Below are 22,611 nucleotides of genomic sequence, written 5' to 3' on the forward strand. Positions count from 1 at the left end.
TACTATTTGATTCAAGACCCAATCAAGTAGTTAATCAACAATCTAATATGATTTCTGTTATGTTATGTAGTTAACGACATGCCTAAAATACTACCCACCATTATACTTGACAAAATGGCCTAAGACTTTTTCCTTGCATATCTCTCGGATGATTTCACTAAGTTTATTGTAAACTATAAAGTGAATAGATTCGATCATACTTTTAACAAGATGATTGACATGTGCTGTAAATTTGAAAAATGTTTCAAAAAGGACAGTGGGAGTGAGAATGCAAAAACAAGGAAGAGGTTACATAAGAAGAAGGCAAAGAAATCCAAAGGAACATGCTTTCATTGTGGAAAGGATGAACGTTGGAAGAAGAAATACAGGGTGCGCATTGCGAGCCTTATGACACGAACTTTTGAAGAGACTATTTCGGTCATAGAAAGTGCTTTTACAGTGAGCTCCAATTCCTGGATATTTGATTCAGGCGCTAGTCAACATATCTGTAATACGATGCAGGGACTAGCAGAGAGCAAGACACTGCACAATGGGGAGATAGTTGTGCGAGTTGGGAACGGCACTAAAATCTCTGCAAAAGCAATAGGCACCTATATGCTTAAACTACCCTCTGGGGAAGTCTTGGAACTTAAAAATTGTTTATATTTTCCTTCATGTATAAAGAATTTGATTTCTATCTCTAAACTTTTACGAGATGGGCACTCAGTATTGTTTGACAAAATGAGTTGCACTTTATACTTGAACGGTCGTGTTATCTCTCATGGTAATATGATAGAGGGACTTTTTCACCAAGAGACGAATAGTGGTTTGCACTGTATTGAAAGCGGGAATACCTCAAAACCCAAAAGGGCTAGAGAAGAAGTTAATCAAGAAAAGATGTGGCATCTTAAACTTGGACATGTGAACCTTGATAAGATTCGCAAGATGTCGAAAGACGGATATTTCCGCCCGTTAGGTAATGACCAGATGGGTACTTGTGAATGTTGCTTGAAAGGGAAGATGACCAAATCTCCATTCACTGGGAAAGGAGAGCGTGCCACTGAAATTCTAGGGTTAATCCACACTGACGTATGTGGACCTATGTCTACTACGTCGAGAGGAGACTTCTCATACTATATCACATTCACCGACGATCACTCTCGGTTTGGCTATGTGTATCTTATGAAGTACAAGTCAGAATCCTTTGAAAGGTTCAAAGAATTCAAGAATGAAGTTGAGAAGCAAACTGGGAAACAGATAAAGATCCTAAGATCAGATCGAGGGGGTGAATATCTGAGTAATGAATTCCTAGATTATCTCAAAGAGTGTGGAATAATATCACAGTGGACTCCACCGGGAACTCCACAACTTAATGGAGTTTCTGAAAGGAGAAATCGAACCTTGATGAACATGGTTCGTTCTATGATGAGTTCCGCTGATCTGCCAGTAACATTCTGGGGATACGTTCTATATACAGCAGCTTACTTGCTTAATAGAGTACCTTCCAAATCAGTTTCACAAACGCCCTATGAGATATGGCATGGAAGAAAGCCAAGTCTTAATCACATTAAGATTTGGGGTTGTGAAGCATATGTCAAGAAGCTTGAAGCTACTAAGCTTGAAGCGAGATCAGTAAGGTGCTATTTTGTGGGATATCCTAGAGAAACTATGGGATATGAGTTCTACCATCCTGACGACCAGAAAGTCTTTGTCGCCAGAACTGCTAAGTTTCTAGAGGACGAATTTGTTCTCAAAGGAACTATAAGTAAAAAGATGGAAATTAATGAGATTAATGATGAACCACAAACAAGCACACGACATGTTGACAACCCTGTTCCTGAACCCCTAGCTCCACGTAGATCTGAACGGGTTAATAAGCCACCTAGGAGGTATGGCTTAGACAAAGACTTTGGGGAATTGTACCTTCTAGGTGACAATGACACAAAGGAAGACCCTAGAGACTACACTGAAGCAATGTCCGACATTGATTCAAAGAGATGGCAATAGGCCATGAAATCCGAGATGGATTCCATGTATCAAAATCAAGTCTGGACTCTTGTAGACCCTCCAGAAGGTATAGTACCTGTTGGAAACAAATGGATCTTCAAGAGGAAAATAGGCGTTGATGGGAACGTGGAGACTTATAAGGCTAGACTAGTAGCCAAGGGTTACAGGCAAAGAGAAGGGATTGACTATGAAGAAACCTTTTCTCCTGTAGCCATGATTAAGTCCATTCGGATTTTGCTTGCTATAGCTGCGTACCATGATTATGAAATCTGGCAAATGGACGTGAAGACAGCCTTTCTGAACGGCTACCTAGAGGAAGAGCTTTATATGGCTCAACCCGAAGGTTTCGTGTCCAAGTCTGAAAAGACTAAGGTATGCAAGCTTCAAAGGTCCATTTATGGACTTAAGCAAGCCTCCAGGAGCTGGAACATTCGTTTTGATACTGAAATCAAATCGTTTGGTTTTACTCAAAACGAAGACGACAATTGTGTTTATCAAAAAGTCGTTGGGGAAGCAGTTGTATTCCTAGTGTTATATGTAGATGACATATTACTATTCGGGAATGACACTGCAGTACTTTCTTCTGTAAAAGTGTGGTTGTCCAAAACCTTCCACATGAAAGATTTAGGAGATGCATCTTATGTACTTGGGATAAAGCTCTATCGTGATAGATCCAGAAAATTAATTGGATTATCCCAATCAATGTACATTGATAAGGTGCTAAGTAGGTTCCAGATGGAGCAATCTAAGAAAGGTATTCTTCCTGTAGGACATGGAATTCATCTTTCTAAGTCCATGGGACCTAAGACCCCTGAAGAGATACGGCATATGAATATGATTCCTTATGCTTCCGCCATAGGAAGTCTAATGTATGCCATGATATGCACAAGGCCTGATATCGCATATGTTGTGAGCATTACTAGTCGATATCAATCTAACCTAGGATCAGAACACTGGGCAGCTGTCAAGACGGTCCTTAAGTACTTAAGAAGAACTAAGGACATGTTCCTCATTTATGGAGGAGCGACAGAGTTGCGAGTGGAAGGCTATACAGACGCAGATTTCCAATCTGACGTCGATGATAGAAGTTCTAACTCCGGATATGTATTCACTCTCAATGGTGGGGCTGTCAGCTGGAAAAGCAAGAAACAAAGTGTAATTGCTGATTCCACGACAGAGGCTGAATATGTCGCTGCAGCTGAAGCCGGCAAAGAAGCGTTCTGGATGAAGAAGTTCATCACTGAACTTGGAGTGGTTCCAACCATTACATCACCAGTAACTTTGTACTGTGATAATAGTGGGGCGATAGCTCAAGCCAAGGAACCCAGGGCACATCAAAAGAACAAGCATTTTGATAGGCGCTTTAATATCATTAGAAGATATGCTGCCGAGGGGAAAGTTAACATCCTCAAAGTTGCTTCAGCCGATAACGTAGCAGATCCACTAACGAAGCTAATGTCTCAAATCCAACTTGACCGTCATATGGAAAAGATGGGTATTAGATACATGGGAAGATGGCTTTGAGTGCAAGTGGGAGATTGTTGGAAGTATGCCCACAAAGCCACTCATTTGATGTAATAGCTTTTTGGAATACTTATTGTGTTAAACTTTTATATGTTTAATAGAGGGCAAAGCTTATTGTTAATCACTATTTATAGTATCTTGGTTTAAGCAATAAGGGAATCCAATGAATGTATTTGATCTAAGAGACAAAGTGATTTAAGTTAGTTAAATTAACGAGACCTTTCTCTTATGTTCATTCCTAAAACGTTCCTAGCCATAGGATTGCCAATTGGGCATTGACAATCCGCTAAGGTTAGTATGTGTTATGTCGACTCAAGCGTGAATATGAACTAGTCTCAAGTCATTTGGTGTTGGACACTAAGGCAAACACATAGGTGCTCGAAAGAGTAATCGAGTACACTGAACAACGATCAAACGAGAGTTTGAACATACATGTCATGTGAGAACTCAATAGTTGCAATATGCAAAGTAATCCTTTGACCTGAGGCATCATTGATGTCTAATGGTTAGGTCCTTGATCTTTGATTATGTCAACGACATTCCATTGGAGTGTCCACGGCATTGTTGGGGTCAAGCTATCTAGTCATGTAGGCATATGAATGCACAACAAGGGATCTCTAACCTTCCATGGTGGAAGGAGAATACTCTAAGATATGATTCGAGAGTCTTTGGCCAAAGCATATGAATATGACTAAGGAAGGTTGTTCCAAATCTTATTCAATTGAATCATATAGAGAAATATCACATTGGATAGTAGACATGAAACAAACTATCAATTAAACAATGTGATTAAAAGTATTGTATTAGAGAAGGACCGTATTGCATTGTAGTTGTAACTGGATAGGTTCTCCAACCACTTCTACTTAGCTTGGGTAACCATGACATGCTGCTAGGCGTCACCCATGGTTTGTGGAAGCCCTAAAGATTAGCAAACACTAATTTTAAGGGAGAATTGAAATGTGGTTTCAATTCACAATCGATCGTTAAGAGTAACATCGCCCACTACCTCGCTAATTGGAACCTAATGGATCGTACACCGAGTAAGGATATAAGTGAAGAAATTATATGAAATGGATAAGCAATTAAATGGTTTAATTGAAGAATGGTCAAGATTAATTAAATAGTTAATTAATTATACGAAACGTTCGCATTGGGCGTTTAAGTTAGTTTTGGGCTTCGGGGCACAAAAACGTTTTGGTCCACAAGGCCCATTATGTTTAAGTTGTATGACAACTAAAACAAAATGGGCAATTAAGCCCAATAACAACATATTTTCGGCCATAAGGGTGAGGGGGAGCAAACTTGTATTAATTACAAGTTTGCCACTCACATGAAATGAAGTATAAAATCAACATTATAGCTTTGTTTCAAATTAGGGTTTTCTAATGGAATTTGGGTGAAACTTATTCTCTCATTTTCTACATAGAGGCCGGCCACTTAGGGGAGGAACATCTAGCAATCTTTTTCTTCCCTAAGTCATCCATTTCATCTTCACACTACATCTTTGGTGTGGAGACTTAGAGACACCAAACCTTTGGTGTTTTTGGAGAACAAATCCTCAAATCCTCAAAGAAGAAAAGGAGCACTAAAAGGGAGGAAATCACAAGGAAGATCTAAGGAGCAAGGAGGTGACTTGAAGGCCCTCCACTTGGGTGAATCCCTTGTGTAATCAAGGATGAGCTTCAAGGGTAAAGAATCTCTAAATTCTTATTCTCTTTAATATTGTTAAAGAGTCTTATGGTTCACCATATAATAGGCTTTGAAAGTCATGGGTTTTATGAATTGTTTTTGAATGCATGCCTACTTTAAAGTGTTATTAGTATGCCTATGTATTCAAATGTTCATGCATGTTCTTAGCTAGGACAAAATTTTTCCTTCATAGGGACCTGCAAAGAATGAATCTTTAGGAGGGAAGAGATGGTTTGTGTCCTTTATTGATGATTACTCACGGAGATCATGGATTTATACGATGAAGCACAAACATGAGGTGTTGAATATTTTTTTGGAATGGAAAAACATGGTTGAAAAGAAGACTGGCAAGAAGTTGAAAGTCTTAAGAAGTGATAATGGCGGGGAATATACTTCTGATCCCTTCTTCAAGATATGCAAAAAGGAAGGTATTACTCGTCACTTTAGTGTTAGAGAAACTCCCCAACAAAATGGCATTACAGAGAGGTTGAATCGAACATTGCTAGAAAAGGTAAGATGTATGCTTTGACAAGCAAAATTGCATAAAAGATTTTGGGCAGAAGCATTAAATTATGCATGCCATATTTTGAATCGTCTACCTTCTGCAGCTTTAAATGGTAAGACTCCAATGGAGTTATGGTCAGGAAAAATAGCTTAAGACTATGAAAGACTAAGGGTTTTTGGGTGTGATGCTTACTACCACGTGAAAGAAAACAAACTGGATCCAAGAGCAAGGAAAGCTATCTTTTTAGGGTTCAATAGTGGCGTCAAGGGATTCAGGTTGTGGAGCACAGAACTCAAGAAGGTAGTAGTGAGTAGAGATGTGACGTTTAATGAATCCCATATGAAACTTAGAGAGGACAGGAATGTTGTCCATGAGGTGGAGCTATCAACAGATAATTCTAAAAAATCAAGCATTGAGAATGATGAACAAAATAGGGACGACCAAGAAGAAAGACAAGACGAAGAAGTTGCGGTTGACGATATTCAAGAAGAATGCATTGCCAAGAGGAGAGGAAGAAGAGATGTTGTGCTTCCTGCCAGATTCAAAGATTGTGTTGCATGTATGGCATACGCGTTACCAGTAATCGAAGTTGATATCCCTACAAGTTTTACTAAAGCAGCGAGTAGTGGAGAAGCAAAGCATTGACATGAAGCTATGGATAACGAGATGTTGTCACTCAAGAAGAATAAAACTTGGGAATTGGTGGAGTTGCCTAAAGGAAGGAAGGCCATTGGGTGCAAGTGGGTATATGCAAAGAAAGATGGAATAGATCATGCAAGTCCAGTAAGGTTCAAAGCCAGACTAGTGGCTAAAGGTTATGCTCAGAAGGAAGGAGTAGATTATAACGAAATCTTTTCTCCTGTAGTGAAACACTCATCCATTCGAATTCTACTTGCATTAGTGGCACAATTTGATCTTGAGTTAGTCCAGTTAGATGTAAAAACTGCTTTTTTACATGGAAATCTGTCTGAAGAGATTTACATAAGGCAACCTGAAGGTTATGAAGAACAAGGAAAAGAAGGTCTAGTCTGCAAGCTCAACAAGTCACTGTATGGTTTAAAGCAATCATCGAGGCAATGGTATTTGAGGTTTGATAAGTTTATGAAGGATCAGGACTACACTAGAAGTCATTACGACCATTGCGTGTATCACAAGAAATTAAGTGAAGGTACATATGTCTACTTATTAATTTATGTGGATGATATGCTTATTGCCTCTAGTGATATAACCGAAATTACAAAGCTCAAATGTCAGATGGAGAAAGAGTTTAAGATGAAAGATCTTGGTGAAGCAAGGAAGATTTTGGGGATGAAGATCACTCGAAACAGGAAGGAGGGATTGGTGTATTTATCGCAGAAACAGTACTTGGAAAAACTGCTACACAAGTTTGGCATTAGTGAGGAAACCAAATATGTGAGTACACCTTTTGCTCCTCATTTTAAGTTGAGCACTCAACTATGCCCTAAGCGTGATGAAGAAAAAGCTAGGATGAAAGATGTTCCTTATTCCAGTTTGGTTGGAGGGTTGATGTACGCTATGGTATGTACTCGGCCCGATATTGCTCATGTAGTGGGAATTGTAAGTAGGTTTATGCATAATCCTGGAAAAATGCATTGGGATGCTGCTAAATGGATACTGAGATATCTTCATGGAACAAGGAATACAGGAATTTGTTTTGAACAGAATGACGGAGAAATGGATAAGTTCTCCATTGGTTATGTGGACTCTGATTTTGCTAGTGATTTAGACAAAAGAAGGTCTACCACAGGGTATGTATTCACTATGGCGAAAGGTCCTATATGTTGGAGATCAATACTACAACCAACCGTTGCTTTATCAACCACAGAAGTTGAATATATGGCGATGGCTGAGGCTATTAAGGAGGCCATTTGGACACTTGGTTTGATAGAAGATTTGGGTGTAAATCAATACAAGTTGGATGTGTATTGTGATAGTCAAAGTGCCATTTACTTGGCAAAGTATCAAGTACATCATGCGAGGACCAAACATATAGATGTGCGATATCATTTTGTTCGAGAGATTATAGCTGAAGGTGAGATTCGTGTTAAGAAGATTGCTACGGCTGATAATCCTGCTGATATGTTAACAAAGGTAGTTGGTGTATCAAAGTTCAAGCATTGCTTGGATTTGGTGCATGTTAGACAAGTTTGAAACTTGACAATGGTGGAGTGACGGAAGCATATGAGGTCTCTGATGGAATTTCTTACCAAGGTGGAGATTGTTGGATTTGGTATAAAATTGGAATTGTATTCCTAACTAAAGTAGGAATCCTAGTTGTAATGAGTATAGGAAACTTGGACGCAAGTTTCCAGGTGGTGTTTGGATTCTAACTTAGTTTAGGATTAGGTTTGTGGCTAGGTTGTCTAGTATAAATATGTGTAAACCTTAACATTAGGGTGTGTGAATTTGAGAGACTTGAGAGGCAAGAGAACTAATGTGAAGATTAATGTGAGTTCTTTTGTAATCCTTTATTAATTAATAAAGTGAGTTTCCGTTGTTCATATCTTTGTGTGATTGTTTTGGTTTAGTCATCTTGCTTGTGTTACAACACTTCTCACCTTCGCGGCCAATTGCCTTCTCATTTCCCTCCGCCGCCGGAAATAAAAAATGCCGAGAGGAAGGAAAGGGCAAAACCCCACGAATCCAAACAAAAGAGCAGCAGCAGCAGATACACCACAGCCGCCAACGACCAACAACCACCAACAAGAACGACGGCAATGGCAGCCGCCCAGACTTCCCTCCAAATTTCAACTCCTCCAGCGGTCTATAGTCATGGACATCCTCTCAAGGCTCCCCATCCAAGCCCTCTTCGACTGCAGGTGCGTTTGCAAATCCTGGCTTACTCTAATTTCCGACCCTCAATTTTCCCTTCTCTGCACTTCACGATCCCCCATTGGCATACTGATCAAAACTTTTCCCCCCAAAAGCATAACAAGAAGGCTCGATTTTACCCGGATTGAGGAATCCTCCGGTTCTCGCTTTCGCTACGAAAAACTGAGGTTTACCCCCAAATTTAGCCTGCCCATTTCTGAATTTAATCTGATAAACTCTTGCAATGGTTTAGTTTGCTTGTCCGGACCCGAAAGAGGGGACCTTTTGTATGTCTGCAATCCAATTTTGGGTGAGTTCATCACCGTGCCACGGAGCGATAGGGCTAGGCCTAATTTTACCTCTGTTGGACTTGGATTTAGTGTTGGGACTAGTGAGTATAAGGTGTTGCAAACGTTTGTTCCGTTGACTGAACCGATCAGCAATGATAAGTGCAGCTATGAGGCTGAGATATACACCATTGGTACGGGGGTTTGGAGAAGCATTGGAACTGCTTCTGGGAGCCTTGGTTGTCAGTTGCCCTTCAATGCTTATCTTCATGGAGCTCTGCATTGGGTTTCTCGTGGTAGCGATGTTTCTGAGCTGATAAATTCCTTCAACTTTGAAAGGGAACAGTTTCAGGCAGTTGCCCCACCTAGCTACTTTGGACCGCTGGAGAAGCAATTTTCAGACTGTTTGAAGTTGGGAGTGTTGGAAGGTTGTCTTGTTTTGTGTGTGTTTGGGGACGATTCTAGTAAATTTGTTATGTGGGTTATGAAGGAGTATGGTGTCCGAGAGACTTGGACTAAAACTCTTGTTATCGAAAACTTGTATCCGAGAGAACTTAGTTGCGATTTGTATGAACCCATGGTGTTTTTGAGAAATGGGGAAATTGTAATGTCTTACAATGATTGGGCTGTGGTTTGCTATAACCAGAAAAGGACGAGTCTCAGAGAAACTAGAATTACTCAGACCCGAAATCAGTTTCATGCAATTGGTTACTGTCCATGCTTTGTTTCACTCTATAATGTTTCAAGGGCAGAGGAGGTGAAGAGGTACTGCAATTTTTCTTCACTTATACATGCATAGATTTAATTGCATTTTTCGGTTACAAGTTTACAACTTCTTATTTGCTTTCAATTTGTGGAAGTTGATGTGTATGTTCGGAAATACGATCCAGGCCTTGAATATTTGAAAATATGGAAATCTATCGCAACTTAACTTCTGTCAATATCTCTGCATTTTGAATTGTTTTGATATAACTCCAATCTCTATCGCCGATCAGTTCTCTTCAGGCGGTTTATGACAGAGCCTTTTGTTATGTGTTTTGTTCATTTTCTTTTGTTAAATTCGAGATGATCTTTTTTTTTTCACATATCAAAACATAGTGGCAATGGTTATCAGCAAAAGCAGAACTATTGTACTCCATAAATTTGTACGATACATGGATGTTTAGGGAGGAGTCTGAGACATTTGTCGGGAATTATATCAACTCATTTTGGCATGCTTACTATATGATATGCAGGGTGCAAGGCTGTAGGAAACGTGACAATCTTCCTGCTGAAGAGAGTTCTGATCTTCCTCGTGAAGGGAGTTATGATTCTGCCTCTGAGATGCAACACCACAAGTCTACAAAACTTAACTCGGGCCGTGTCTGGCCTTCTTTCGAAGCAAGTCTTCCAACAAGCACGAATTCCTCTGCGAACGTGAGTCCTCATAGTTCATCAGTCTATTTTCTTAGCGATCACATTTTGTTTTCTCGAATCCATCTGATGGTAGTTACTGTGTCTTTCCTAGACAATCTCTTTTCAGCCGGATTTCACTTGGAGGGCAGGGGCTCCGTGTGCTCTATGCAATGAGCACTTGGGTTATGTTTTCAGCGGTAATGGGTTCCCGATGTGTCTACGATGCTCCAGCACTGGTTCCTCTTGAAAATTCTTCAGGATAACTCCGCCTCCATCGATGAAAATGGCAGTCATAACTTGCTTTGTTAAATACTTTTGTTAATGTAAGTTCATTGCTACTAACTTGTATGTAATTGTTTGACTCAGAAGGTTTCTTTTGAGTTTTAACTTAATTTCCCGACAAACGCAAAGAAATCATGTTGAAGGCCATGCCCTATTGGGCCTATTCTAATCATCCGGGCCCAGCCCACTTTTTATCCAATTTTTGGCGCCTTTTCCGCAGACCAAAATTGGATTTCACGCGGGAAAATTTGCCGCCAAAATCTCTTCCTTCGTGATTTTCCGGGTTTTCCATAAATTCGCTTCTCGTTCTCTTTCAAACTCTCCAATTTCCTTCCGAAACCTAAAACCCACAAAATGAATCATAGGAAAAGAGTGGCAATCACGCCGCTGATCGGCGGCGAAGCATGATTAGGAGAAGAATGGCCGCAACCCGAAGGACCTCTTTGCAAATTTCATCAACTCCCACAGGCTTTAGTCATGGAAATTTTCTCAAGGCTTAACTTCAAGACCCTCTCCAACTGCAGGTTCGTTTGCAAACCCTGGCTTTCACTAATTACTGACCCGCTATGCTCCCATCTCTGCCTCTGGAGATCGCCCACTCCCGGCATCTTGATCAAGACCACACCCCCTAAAACCAAATCAAGGAAACTGGATTATACCTGGATAGACGAACACGCCGATTCTCATTGGGGGATCGAGAAAATGAGGTTTACCCTGAAAAATAGTCTGCCCATTTCCGATTTTAAGGTGATAAACTCGTGCAACGGTTTGCCTTGTTTGTCTGGACCTGGAAAATATGGTCCCTTGTATGTGTGCAACCCAATTTTGGGCGGATACATAGCTTTTCCGCCTGCTAATAATGGTAGGCAGTCTGGAATTTTGTTGGACTTGGTTTTAGTGCGGCGACGAATGAGTACAAGGTGTTGCAAACATTTTATCCTGAGTGTGAATCGTCCTCACCTGACAACTTATATGAGACTGAGATATCCACCATTGGTACGGGAGTTTGCAGAAGCATTGAGAATGCACCTTGGGACTATGTTTGCTTATCATTCAATGTGTTTCTGCACGGAGCTCTTCACTGGGTTTCCGAGAGTACTAGGTATTCACAGTTTATACGATCTTTCAGCCTTGAAAGAGAGCAGTTCAAATACTACCTGCAGCTAGCTGCTTCACAAAATGGGAGAAGGAATTTGCAGATTGTTTGAAGTTGGGAGTGGTGGGAGATTGTCTCTTCATATGCGTGTATGGTGACGATCCTAGACAATTTGACATGTGGGTTATGAAAGAGTATGGTGTCCAGGACTCCTGGACTAAAACTCTTGTGGTCGAAAACTTGTATCTGAGGGAACGCAGCTGTGACCTGTATGAACCACTGATATTTTTAAGCAATGGGGAAATCCTGATGTCGTACAATGATTGGATTGTGGTTTGTTACGATCCAAATAGAAAGAATCTGAGGGAAACTAGAATTGCTCGAACTCAGTCAGATTTTCGTGCATATGCTTACAGTCCAAGCTTTGTTTCTCTGTATTTTGCTTCAAAAGGAGAGGAGGTGAAAAGGTACTGTAATCGTTCCTAAGAGATTTGCATGCCTAGATTTAGCTGCATTTCTCTGTTAACTTTTAGTTCTGGTTTTTAATTGCGGAAGTTGATGTTTTGTAGATTGTATTGCATTTTAAAACATATAGATCTTAAGTTCTTCGATTATATCTCTCCAAATTTTGAGGAGGCGGTAGTGTGTAATAGATAGATGATAAGCTTTTAACGTACGTAAACTCCAGTAAAAAATGACAAACGGTTAGTACTATAGTATCTGTGTGTGTGTCTAATTTCTTGATGAATTACAGAGCAATGTAGAGCCTTTCTGTTTCTTTAATTGAATTATCTCATTTGTGCTACAGTAATCGCGAAACACTTCTTTAAGAAGTTTAATGGATTTGAGACTAAAACGACGTAGTCTATTGCCTTCCCTAAAACACATGTTAACTTACGCGTAACATGTTGAAAATATGCTTGCCACTTGCTGATGCTACGGTAATTGGCTATTGATTCATTGAAATGGGAAAGAAATTCTCTACTAATTTACTTTTTAAGTATGAATATTACAGTGTGCGTGAGTTTTCCGAAGGAGCTAAGAAATTCTCTACTAATTTACTTTTTCCTGAATCATGATCACTATATGATATGCAGGGTAGGCACAGCTAAGAAACTACTCAACAAGCGGTTAGCTGAAGGGGGTTCTGATTGCGCCGGTTCTAGCATGCCACCCCACAAGTCCACCAAACAGAACTCCAGTTCTAGCATTCCCCTGTGAGTTGTCATAGCTCATACATAGATCTAATTCTTGCGCGTGTTTGTTCTTACATCACTTTCTGTTTCTTGAACTATCTATTTTATGTTGCTACTCTCTCGGTTTGCCAATTTTTCATTTTCTGTTTCAGCCGGATTTGAATACTAGGCCTTGGACTGCATGATTTCTGCAGAGATTTGTCAACAAAGCTTCGATGCAAAAGCAAAGTTACCTTCTGTTCCTCAGCAAAGACCAAAAAGGCTTCTTTTCGTTATTTAGGCACGCATCTATAGACTGGAGAGGAGCATCATTGAAACCTTTTGTCACATCTGTTTATAAAAAATGGTCTAAGAAGTTGATCTTCCTAACATTTTTTCTTGTCTAAATGCTAATCACAACCCTCTTATTATTTTCTGTGCATTGTTTTTTCTGTTAATCTCTTCAATTGAAATTCCTTTTTTATTAGGAGTTGCGGTCGGCTATAACATCACTGTGTATTAATTTATGTGAACTTAAAAAAACCACAAGACATACGCACATCACCTGTTTGTAGTTTACGGAAATTTGAGTGAATTTGTAACGCTATGCGAGGAAAAATATCTCTCCTTACTGTGTACTGCACATATATACCTTCCGCAGGCTTTAGTCACGGACATTCTCTCAAGGCTCTATGTCAAGACCGTCTTCAACTGCAGGTGCGTGAGCAAAGAGTGGCTTTCGATAATTTCTGACCATCAGTCTACTCATCTCCGAACTTCAAGATCACCTGCAGGCGTCTTGATCAAGTCATATGCCCCGCTAAAAACATCAAATAAAGTTTATTTCATCCAATTAGAACAATGTTTTGCCTCCGATTTTAGGCATGAAAGGCCTGTTCCTAGCGCCACAAATTCTTCTGTGAGTTGTCACAGCTCATACATCAATCTATTTCTTGCGTCCGTTCGTTCTTACATCACTTTCTGTTTTCTTGATCTTATTTCTGTTGCTACTTTCTCCGTTTGCCAATTTTTGTTTGCTATTTCAGCCGGATTTGAATTCGAGAACTGGACCTACATGATTTCTCCATGAGATTTGTCGACGATGCTTCGATGCAAAGGCATTCACCTTCTGTCCTCAGCAAAGACCAAAAATGTAATTTAGCCATGCTTCTATAGACCAGAGGGCAGCGTGATCAGGCCCGTCCCAAAGCATGCTGGTGCCTAAGACAAAAATGAAATGGAGCATTCCTAATTAAGTTATCTTAATATGATTTTTTTTTTTCACAACAATATAAATTTGAAGTACATCAGATCCAATTTATGAGAATAAGAGATTCGTTTTTCGTCCTTCTAGAATACGATGAATGATGAAATTCTAAGACCATCTTCAACCCTTAGAGTAAAACCTAACATTTTTAGCCTTGAAAATTTAGGTTTTAATTTAGCTTTTCTGCTCTAACGGCTTAAAATTTTTAGTCCGAAGTTATTAAAAAATAAATTTGGGCTAATTTTTTTTAAGTAATTGAAAAAATAATAATAATTATGTATACTATCCTAATTAAATTTCATGAACATTTTAACCTAAAAAATATTTAGATTCCAACAAATATTAAAAAATCACTAAAATTGGGTGAATTTTGAATTAAATAATTTTTTTAATTTTTTTAGGGTTTAGGGCCGTTGGATCAGAAAAAAGAGTTGTTGGGCTCATTGTTGCGATCGACAAGAGGGGGACATGCCCACATGGGTGAGGTTCGCCTGGTGCGTGCCAACGCATCCGAGCGTGGGTCTTGGGCTACTGGGCTTCACATCCCGTTTTCCACACTTACATGTGGGCTCCACTACTAACCTTTGCCTAAATCTGACCTTTTTTTTTTATTTTTAATATATATATATATATATATATATATAAGTTTTAAAACTCAACTCCATTTTAGAACAACGGTTGCAATGATTTTTTTTTTTTTCCTTTTTTTTTGGGGTTTTTTGTTTTTTTTGGCCCGGGGGGGGGGGGGGTGGGGAAGGAATAGAAGGGGTAGAACTTACTCCAAGGGTTAAGATAAAGGTAATTATGAGGTGCATGCCTTGTTTGCCATATGAGGCCTACTTTAAAGTGAGACCTAAGGTGCATGCCTTGTTTGCCTTGCCTATGGACCGCATCCGAATGTGTTTGAAGTCTATATCTTTTGTTATAAATCTTTTAATTCATGTCCAAATGCTAATTACAACCCTCTAATTATTTTCTGAGCATTGGATTTGTGGCTAATCTTTTTAATATGGTTAATTACAAGTCCAAAGTCCAAACCAAGGGGAATATTTTGTTTTTAATTGGACTCTCTTAAAAATTGTGAGATCAGTTTTAAATGCATTTTTAGGATGTGAATCAAATTACTTTGTGTTCAAGTTGAGAAACAATTTACAAACCCTAGTCCTCCTTTTCATTAGGATCACGTTTACTACAAGAATCTGGTTTTCCATCAATTACTGACACACTTCGCATTCCGTTGAATTGAGTGTGAGATTAGAAAAATTCTTTGAGTGAAACTCTTCAAATCTAGCAGATTATATCTTCCATTTTGTATGTGCGCAAAGATTCTTACTCCGCGTTCAGTGGTGTGCGATCAAAAGGAGACAAAAAGCTGCTTGCTTGCTTCAAAAATTGTACTGCATCGTGTTGGTAAGGTATGTGTATTGCGCGGCTCCCCACCAGGTTTGAATAACGTATGTGCTTCTTTTTCTGATAAAAAAAAAAAAAAAAAAAAAAGAAGAAGCAGCTTTTTGCCGGAGGTTTTTTTTTTCCCATGTGTTGGTGACTTCCGGCATAAAAGCGTTTTCTGCTCTTCTCTTTCTTATGTTCATTTATATTACTGGTGTCTTGCATTAATCCTGTTGTCTGTGTTGTATTTAAATCAATTCACAAAGCACGTTTGTGGATTGGTTCACTGTCATCTAAGTTTGTTTAGCCCATCCATCTACGATCTTCAACTTATAAAACCATATTTTTGAAAACTCACTTAACTTATGCACATCATCTGTTATATATATAGTTTTGTGTTAACTTTATAATACCGTGTTGGTATGTCACATGGTTTATGAGATTATGAGTAACGAATTTCAATGAAATTGTAACATCATGTCGATTATGTGACAAAAAATATTACTCCTTATAAGGATCACCCTAACTGTGTAGTGTGTACTATACATATATACCGCCATTGATTCTCTAACGTCTCTACAATTTGAGACAAAAGAAAAGAAATGCCATGAAGCCAAGGAAAAGAGTGGCAAAGATAGCAGCGATTGCAACCAAGAGAAAGGGGATCCTGGCAAATTTGAACAACTTCCGCAGGCTTTAGTTACTGACATTTTCTCAAGGCTCTCTGTCAAGACAGTTTTCAACTGCAGGTGTGTTTGCAAAGAGTGGCTTTCTATAATTTCTGACCTTCAATTTATTCATCTCCATGCTTCAAGATCACCCAACGGCATCTTGATCAAGGACTATCCCCCACATAGAAGATCAAAGAATGCTTATTTCACCCATGTAGACCAATGTGTTGGCTCTGATTTTCGGCTTGAGAAAATTAGGTTTCCCTCCCGAAATAACCTACCACCCAAGGGAGCCTTTCATAATTATATGATAAACTCATGTAACGGTCTACTTTGTTTTTCTGGAAAGGCTAATCAAGATTATTACATGTTTGTGTGCAAGCCAATATTGGGTGAGTACATCACCATTCCACCTTCCAATCAAAGTGGAGACGAATGCTTTTGTGTTGGACTTGGTTTTAGCCATGTGACGAATGAGTACGAAGTGTTGCAACTGAACAATAGCGAAGTGGCTGAGATATACACCATTGGTACAAGAGCATGGAGAACCATTGGAAATTGCCCTCAGGAGTTTTGTAATTATTTACCGTTCAATGCTTTTCTGCATGGAGCTCTTCTTTTGCTTAACCCTAACATATTTGCACTTTCTTGCAATAGCGGAAAACAGTTATGCATTTGCACCATAGAGCATGTTTGATCCGCGAGTGCTGGGTTTCTGATCTCATAAGTACTTTTGACTTCGACAGAGAACAATTCGGATCACTATCCTTACCTAGATTACCAGAGAATCATTTTTCTAATATGTTGGTATTGAATGTGGTGGGAGATTGTCTCCATTTATGTGTGATTGGTGTTGATTCTCTCAAATTGGTCATGTGGGCTATGAAAGGAGTACGGTGTTCAAGAGTCTTGGACAAAAATCATCGTTTTTGAAAGTTTGTATAAGTATCACAGGGATCTAAGCTGGCAGTCGTATGAACATATTATGTTTCTAAATAATGATGAAATCCTGCTGTTGTTCAACAATAGGGATGTGGTTTGTTATAATCAAGAAACTAAGAGCTTCAGGGAGATATCAATTCAAGCGACTACATCGCCCTTTTTAGCAATTGCTTACAGTCCCTCCTTTATTTCGCTCTACGATATTGCAGAAGGAGAAGAGGTGGAGAGGTACTGATCAAGTTATAGTCTTCACTTTTTACTTGTGGAACTGTCGAAGTTAAATCTTTTTTAAGACAAACGTGACCTATGTTTTTGCATTTTTCAAACATGCATAAAAAGGTCGTATGAGTTCTACTAATTATACCTAGTTCTGCATATCATGATATACGCGCTGTTTACTAGGCCGCGACGAATGTGACATATCCTAAACTTAAAGCAAACTTTTTGTTAGATATAGATGGCTTTAGTTTGTTTACCTTTCTTTGGTCACGTAAGAGATGATTGTTTCTTTTTCACTGAATGAGGCAAATGATTTTTCTCTGGTAAGTTAGCTGCATTTCTGTGTTACAACTCTTAGTTTTGCTTTTTTGGTTGGGGAAGTTGATTATATCCTTCATTTATGTCATATTTTCAGGGTAGGCAACAGTAAGAAATCTGAAGGGAGTCACGGCGGTGGTGCCGTCCGCGGTGAGCACTTTCAATTACAAGGAAAAGAATTATGTTAAGCATTTGGTGGGAGGCACGGGGTTCAATGCTTAGATGCAAGTTCCTAGCTCTTCTTCAATTACTTTTGTATGAAGGTTAATCGTTGGAGTGCAAAAAAACTCACCTTGTATTCTTCGGCAAATTGCTTCTATGGATACCAAAGCATATGGTAAAAGAGGCCACCAGAGAAACTGATCTGCTTCTGTAGATAACAAGGGGATTACAAAGCTCTTGTTATAATTTAACTTTTGGGCAATTACCACTTTACTACTCTGTAAGTTTTGCAGATCTCGCACTCAACTACACTTGTTTTTTTCATATCACTTTCATACATAAAAGTTTGGTTTTTCTGTTTACACTTTCCCATCAGTACACCAGCATACCGAGCGTGCCAGGCTACTTACGTCATGCAATGGTTTGGTGTGTTTAAGTGTAGAAGTAGAAGTTGAAGTATCAGGTTCAGATTTCAAAGATTGGCGTCTTATTTAGGAGAAATTTTCATTATGTCTGAAATATAGGATGATATAATATGCGTCATTATATAGCTGAAGAAAAGTTTTATTTTTGAAGTGTCTCAGCATTATTTAATGACATATGATGTACCATCTTATGTTTCGAGCACACTAAAAACTCCCTCAATATAATTAAGGGTAAATCTCAGTTTATTACCCTCAAGTTTCGTGATTTTCAACATTTTGTATATAAAGTTTTTTTTCGTCCCAAAGTTATACTTAAAGTGTTAATTTTGGGACAGTATCATACATCCATTAGTATGACTGTTAAGTTTCCCGTTAACTGATGACATAGTGCCTATGTGGATAATGACTGGACGTCATGTGTCATTAAGGGGTCCACGTGGAAATTAAAAATTCAAAAAAGAATTTCCACCCAAAATTTTAACTCATAACTGTGTACTGCCTTCCTTTTTTTCCCGCCAAAATTTTTTGAAAAAATAAGTAAAATTAAATAGGGAAAAAACCACAACTTTCTATTCCAAATCTGCAAATTTAATTCCAAACAAACTTTCAATTCGCTTTCCAAAAAAAAAAAAAAAAAAAAAAAAAAAAAAAAAGCTTTCAATTCTAAATCTGCAAATTCATCCTTTAAACTACCAACTACCAACGAAGTTCACAATAAAGTTTCAAGGGTTCACAACAAAGTTCAATTGTCAACAACTTTCAATTCACAACAAAATTCAATATTCCAAGTTGTACATCCTCCAATTCACAAGAAAGTATCAAAAGACCACAACTTTAACAACTAATGGGTCAGGTGTTCTTCCAACATATAAGTACACAACTAAACCAAAATAAGAGTACCAAAAACACCAAAGATCTGTCCAAAACACTAAAGATCTATCCGAAAGTTGTTTCAAAAAAAACTAAGGGCATATTCAACTATAACAAAATGAACCTTTAAACAACCTAAAGCATTAAAACAGCATCATGGAACATTCCTCCTCCTTTTCTGACCTCTTGCAGTAGACTTTGAAGCATTAAAGCAGCATCATGGAGCATTAAACAACCTAAAGCATTAAAGCAGCATTATACCTCTTCACAAGCCATGTCACTTTGCAGTTACGATTTTCCCTCCAAATCCTCGGACATTCATTCCCAACATAAGTTTTCACTTGCATTGAATCTTCATGTACACCCTAGAAGCATACAATCTCCATGCACAGTTTTTCTCATGCTTTGCACTAATCTTCCATTTCTCATTCATTTTTAGCTTAATAGAAGGTGCACCATGCTTAATGGAGTGAGACCACACTGCCTCTCTCAACTGTGCAGCATCTCTGAACTTCAATCCCTTTTTCAAAATTTGGATCATGCCTATCGATTTCTTCATTGAACTCAGGGTAGATGACATTCTCATCACATTTTGAACCTGAATCATCAACACTGTGTAGGCCATATGAGTCTTCTCTCTCATCATCAAGTGGAACATCTTCTACATCCCTTGCATCAATAACGTCTTCTGGATGTTGGTTCCCAACCCCTTCACCCCTTTCAGCATCTCCAATCACAGTGTCTACAACCGTATCATCTACTGCACGATGATCATCACCTTCCAAACTATAGTTACTGTCCACAAACTTATTATCAGTAGTGTCATCTTTTGCATTTACTGCCACAAATAATGCATATTTATTAAAAACCTAAACTTTGCAAAAATAATTGAATACTGAAATTAAAATTGCAAAAATAAATGTTTCAAAAATTTTACCTTCATTAGCTTCTAGTTTTGGCCCTTCCTTAACTTCTTCAAATCCTTGACCTTCATCACCTTCATCATCTTCATCACATTCATTATCAGCATTGAGAGGACCATCTTCAACCTCATCTCCACTTCCTTGTCCTACCTCAGTTGCTTCAGCCTCATGCTCATCATCACCATTGTAGGCTATGTCATTCAAAAGACATAGCCTTTTTTCTAAGTGATCAGCACCCCTTTTTGCTCTACCCTTCTTCAGTTTTGATCCACTTCCCTTTGTAATCGAAATTGCCACTCTCAATTCCTCAATATCTTATATAGTAACACCTTTTTTAATATGCCACTCTTCATGGCAGCTTGCTTCGGACATAGAAGTTCTAGGTACATTTCTATTTCCCTAGTCCCTGGAACATACTTGCACATTTTAGCCACATCTTGGTCCCGTTCAGTAAGCCTTAATCCCTCCCTATAAGACATCTTAGGAATCCTACAGTGATACAAGATAAACTCATCATATCCTAACTCCTTAACCATTTCATCAATCTGGAAAAAAGACATGAAGTCTTTGTCTACATAATAAAACCAAACCTCAAACCCTCCCATATATGCATTATCAGACCACTTCCCACCGTGGTTAATTTTAAGGGTAAATAATTCAGGCATGCATGCAAATTCAAGGAAAAAGATTTTAAAACCCAAAAAGTTAACCCAAAACACTACCTTGTGGGACCATGAGGACAAAAAGGTGAAAACAAAACCATGGGGACCATGAATACATGGTTTTTTAAAGGCTGCAATTGAGACCACAAATGAAGACAAAACCACATGCACATTGAAAACAATTAACAATGCAGGAAACCCACTACAAAACACAATTCCACAAACCATAGGAAAAAAAAAAAAAAAAAAAGGGATTGGAACTCACAAATCCCTAAAATTCAAAATTGAAAAATCCGGAAAACCTAAGCCCATATTATCTACGCTTTGAAAATGGTGGGTTACTTACAATAAACTGGTGTTTCAGCTACTTCAATTCTCCTTTTTTGCCACCCCATTGCCAGCGATGGCTTCATGACAACCTTGTCCAGAAACAGTTCCCCTTCTTTGATGTGCAAAGGTGTGTGCAACGTATAACGGCGTGCGATCGATAGCGAGTTGGATCGACGGCGAGGTGGAGTGACGACGAGGTTGAGCGACGACGAGGTGGATTGACAACGAGTTGGTAAGGTTTCAGACAGAGATGGAGGATCGAGATTTCTGGGGGTGTGGGCTTTAAGTGAAAAGTGGTTTTCACTTTTGCTTTTTCACTTTTAATTGTTCATATTCTCAATTTTGAATTTTGAAAATTTTGGTTTTTTTTTTTTTTTGTTGAAATTTTAATTTCCATGTGGACCCTTTAATGACACTGGCACCCAGTTATTGTCCATATGGGCGCCATGACATCAGTTAATAGGAGACTTAACAGTCAGACTAACGGATATATGAGATTGTCCCAAAATTAACACTTTATGCATGACTCTGGAACGAAAAAAATTTCATGTACTAAATATTGAAAACCACAAAACTTCATTAAGCGTAAGAACAGAGAACATGCAAATAAGACAAATATCCACCTCTTTCGAGCATTTACATATTCTAAATTTACAACTCCTAATTATATGGCACTTTAGAAAATATCTACTCTTTGGTTCAAGCCTCATGCATTCCTACCAAGTAATCTACTTTGTAAGCTCCAAAGATAATGTAAATAGATTGATAACATGGTGATTAAGAATTTAACAATAGACCAAAAACCCAATAGGTTGGCAATTAAAATTAAGGGAACTTTAATGAAAAGCTCTTGGTATAACTCACTTTAATGAAAAACCACATTTTTATATTAAAAAGTCAATCCTAGTACTATTCACTTTACCCTTTATTTTGTCCTTATCGTTAAAATTTAAAATTTTCAAGTCTTTTTAATTAGTTTTCCTTAAAATTAAAGATTATTCATACTAAGGGCTTCATCTAAGCTCTAGCAAAATAAATATTTTCAAGTAAAAGTAAAAGAAAGATAAAATCTAGAATCCATGACAATGCATGTCTCAGACTCTCAAGCTCTTCTTCTCTCTAATACTTGAGTATTGTATATTGAATATAGTGATCTTGTAGAGAGCTTAGGCATGCCTTATATAGTAGAGAATAACAAAAACATCTATCAAAAGGTCTAAGAAAACTCTCTTGAAACAAAAACAAGCTAGGAAAGAACTCCTTGACTTGGGACATACCAGCCATTTTGTACGCTAGATTTGGAGGGTCTTTCCACCTTTTAAAACTTCTGGAAAATTATGGAAAACATAGATTTCGTGATAGTAAAGAAAAAATATTCTTAAACGGGTATATATATTGCCAAATATTTAGGGGGTGTAGTCAAACTAAGATTTTAAAGGATTTTAAAGAATTTTAAAAGTAATAGATTTGATAGGATTTAAGAGGATTAAAGACTTCTACAAAATTCATATGGATTTTTAAAGAATTTGAATGGATTGTGGTGGAAGGATTTGAAATTCTAGGGAGTGAGGTTGGATTTTTTTAGTTTGATTATATATACTTTTGGCTCTTAAATCCCACAAAATCCACAACTTATTGAAATCCTCCAAAATCTTAATTTTT

At 38.3% G+C, this 22,611-nt stretch overlaps 2 protein-coding genes across 3 annotated transcripts; both read left to right on the top strand.

Annotated features, from left to right (window-relative positions):
* The first annotated feature begins 8,277 nt into the window (after positions 1–8,277).
* LOC137738190 (F-box protein At3g07870-like) lies at positions 8,278–10,699 on the top strand. 2 transcript variants are annotated; one of them, XM_068477819.1, is made up of 3 exons: positions 8,278–9,588; positions 10,059–10,239; positions 10,331–10,699. In XM_068477819.1, exons 1-3 carry the CDS (start codon positions 8,333–8,335, stop codon positions 10,463–10,465), a joined length of 1,572 nt encoding a protein of 523 aa, XP_068333920.1. In that variant the 5' UTR covers positions 8,278–8,332; the 3' UTR covers positions 10,466–10,699. The 2 variants fall into 2 exon arrangements, with proteins under 2 accessions (XP_068333920.1, XP_068333921.1); XM_068477820.1 differs by having other exon boundaries at positions 10,346–10,699.
* A 503-nt stretch (positions 10,700–11,202) lies between these two features.
* LOC137736165 (F-box protein At3g07870-like) lies at positions 11,203–12,817 on the top strand. The gene is made up of 4 exons (XM_068475490.1): positions 11,203–11,306; positions 11,399–11,602; positions 11,764–12,063; positions 12,694–12,817. Exons 1-4 carry the CDS (start codon positions 11,203–11,205, stop codon positions 12,815–12,817), a joined length of 732 nt encoding a protein of 243 aa, XP_068331591.1.
* The last annotated feature ends 9,794 nt before the right edge of the window (positions 12,818–22,611 follow it).

This window comes from Pyrus communis, chromosome 6, assembly GCF_963583255.1.
Source record: "Pyrus communis chromosome 6, drPyrComm1.1, whole genome shotgun sequence".
In the NCBI taxonomy this organism is placed as follows: Eukaryota; Viridiplantae; Streptophyta; class Magnoliopsida; order Rosales; family Rosaceae; genus Pyrus; species Pyrus communis.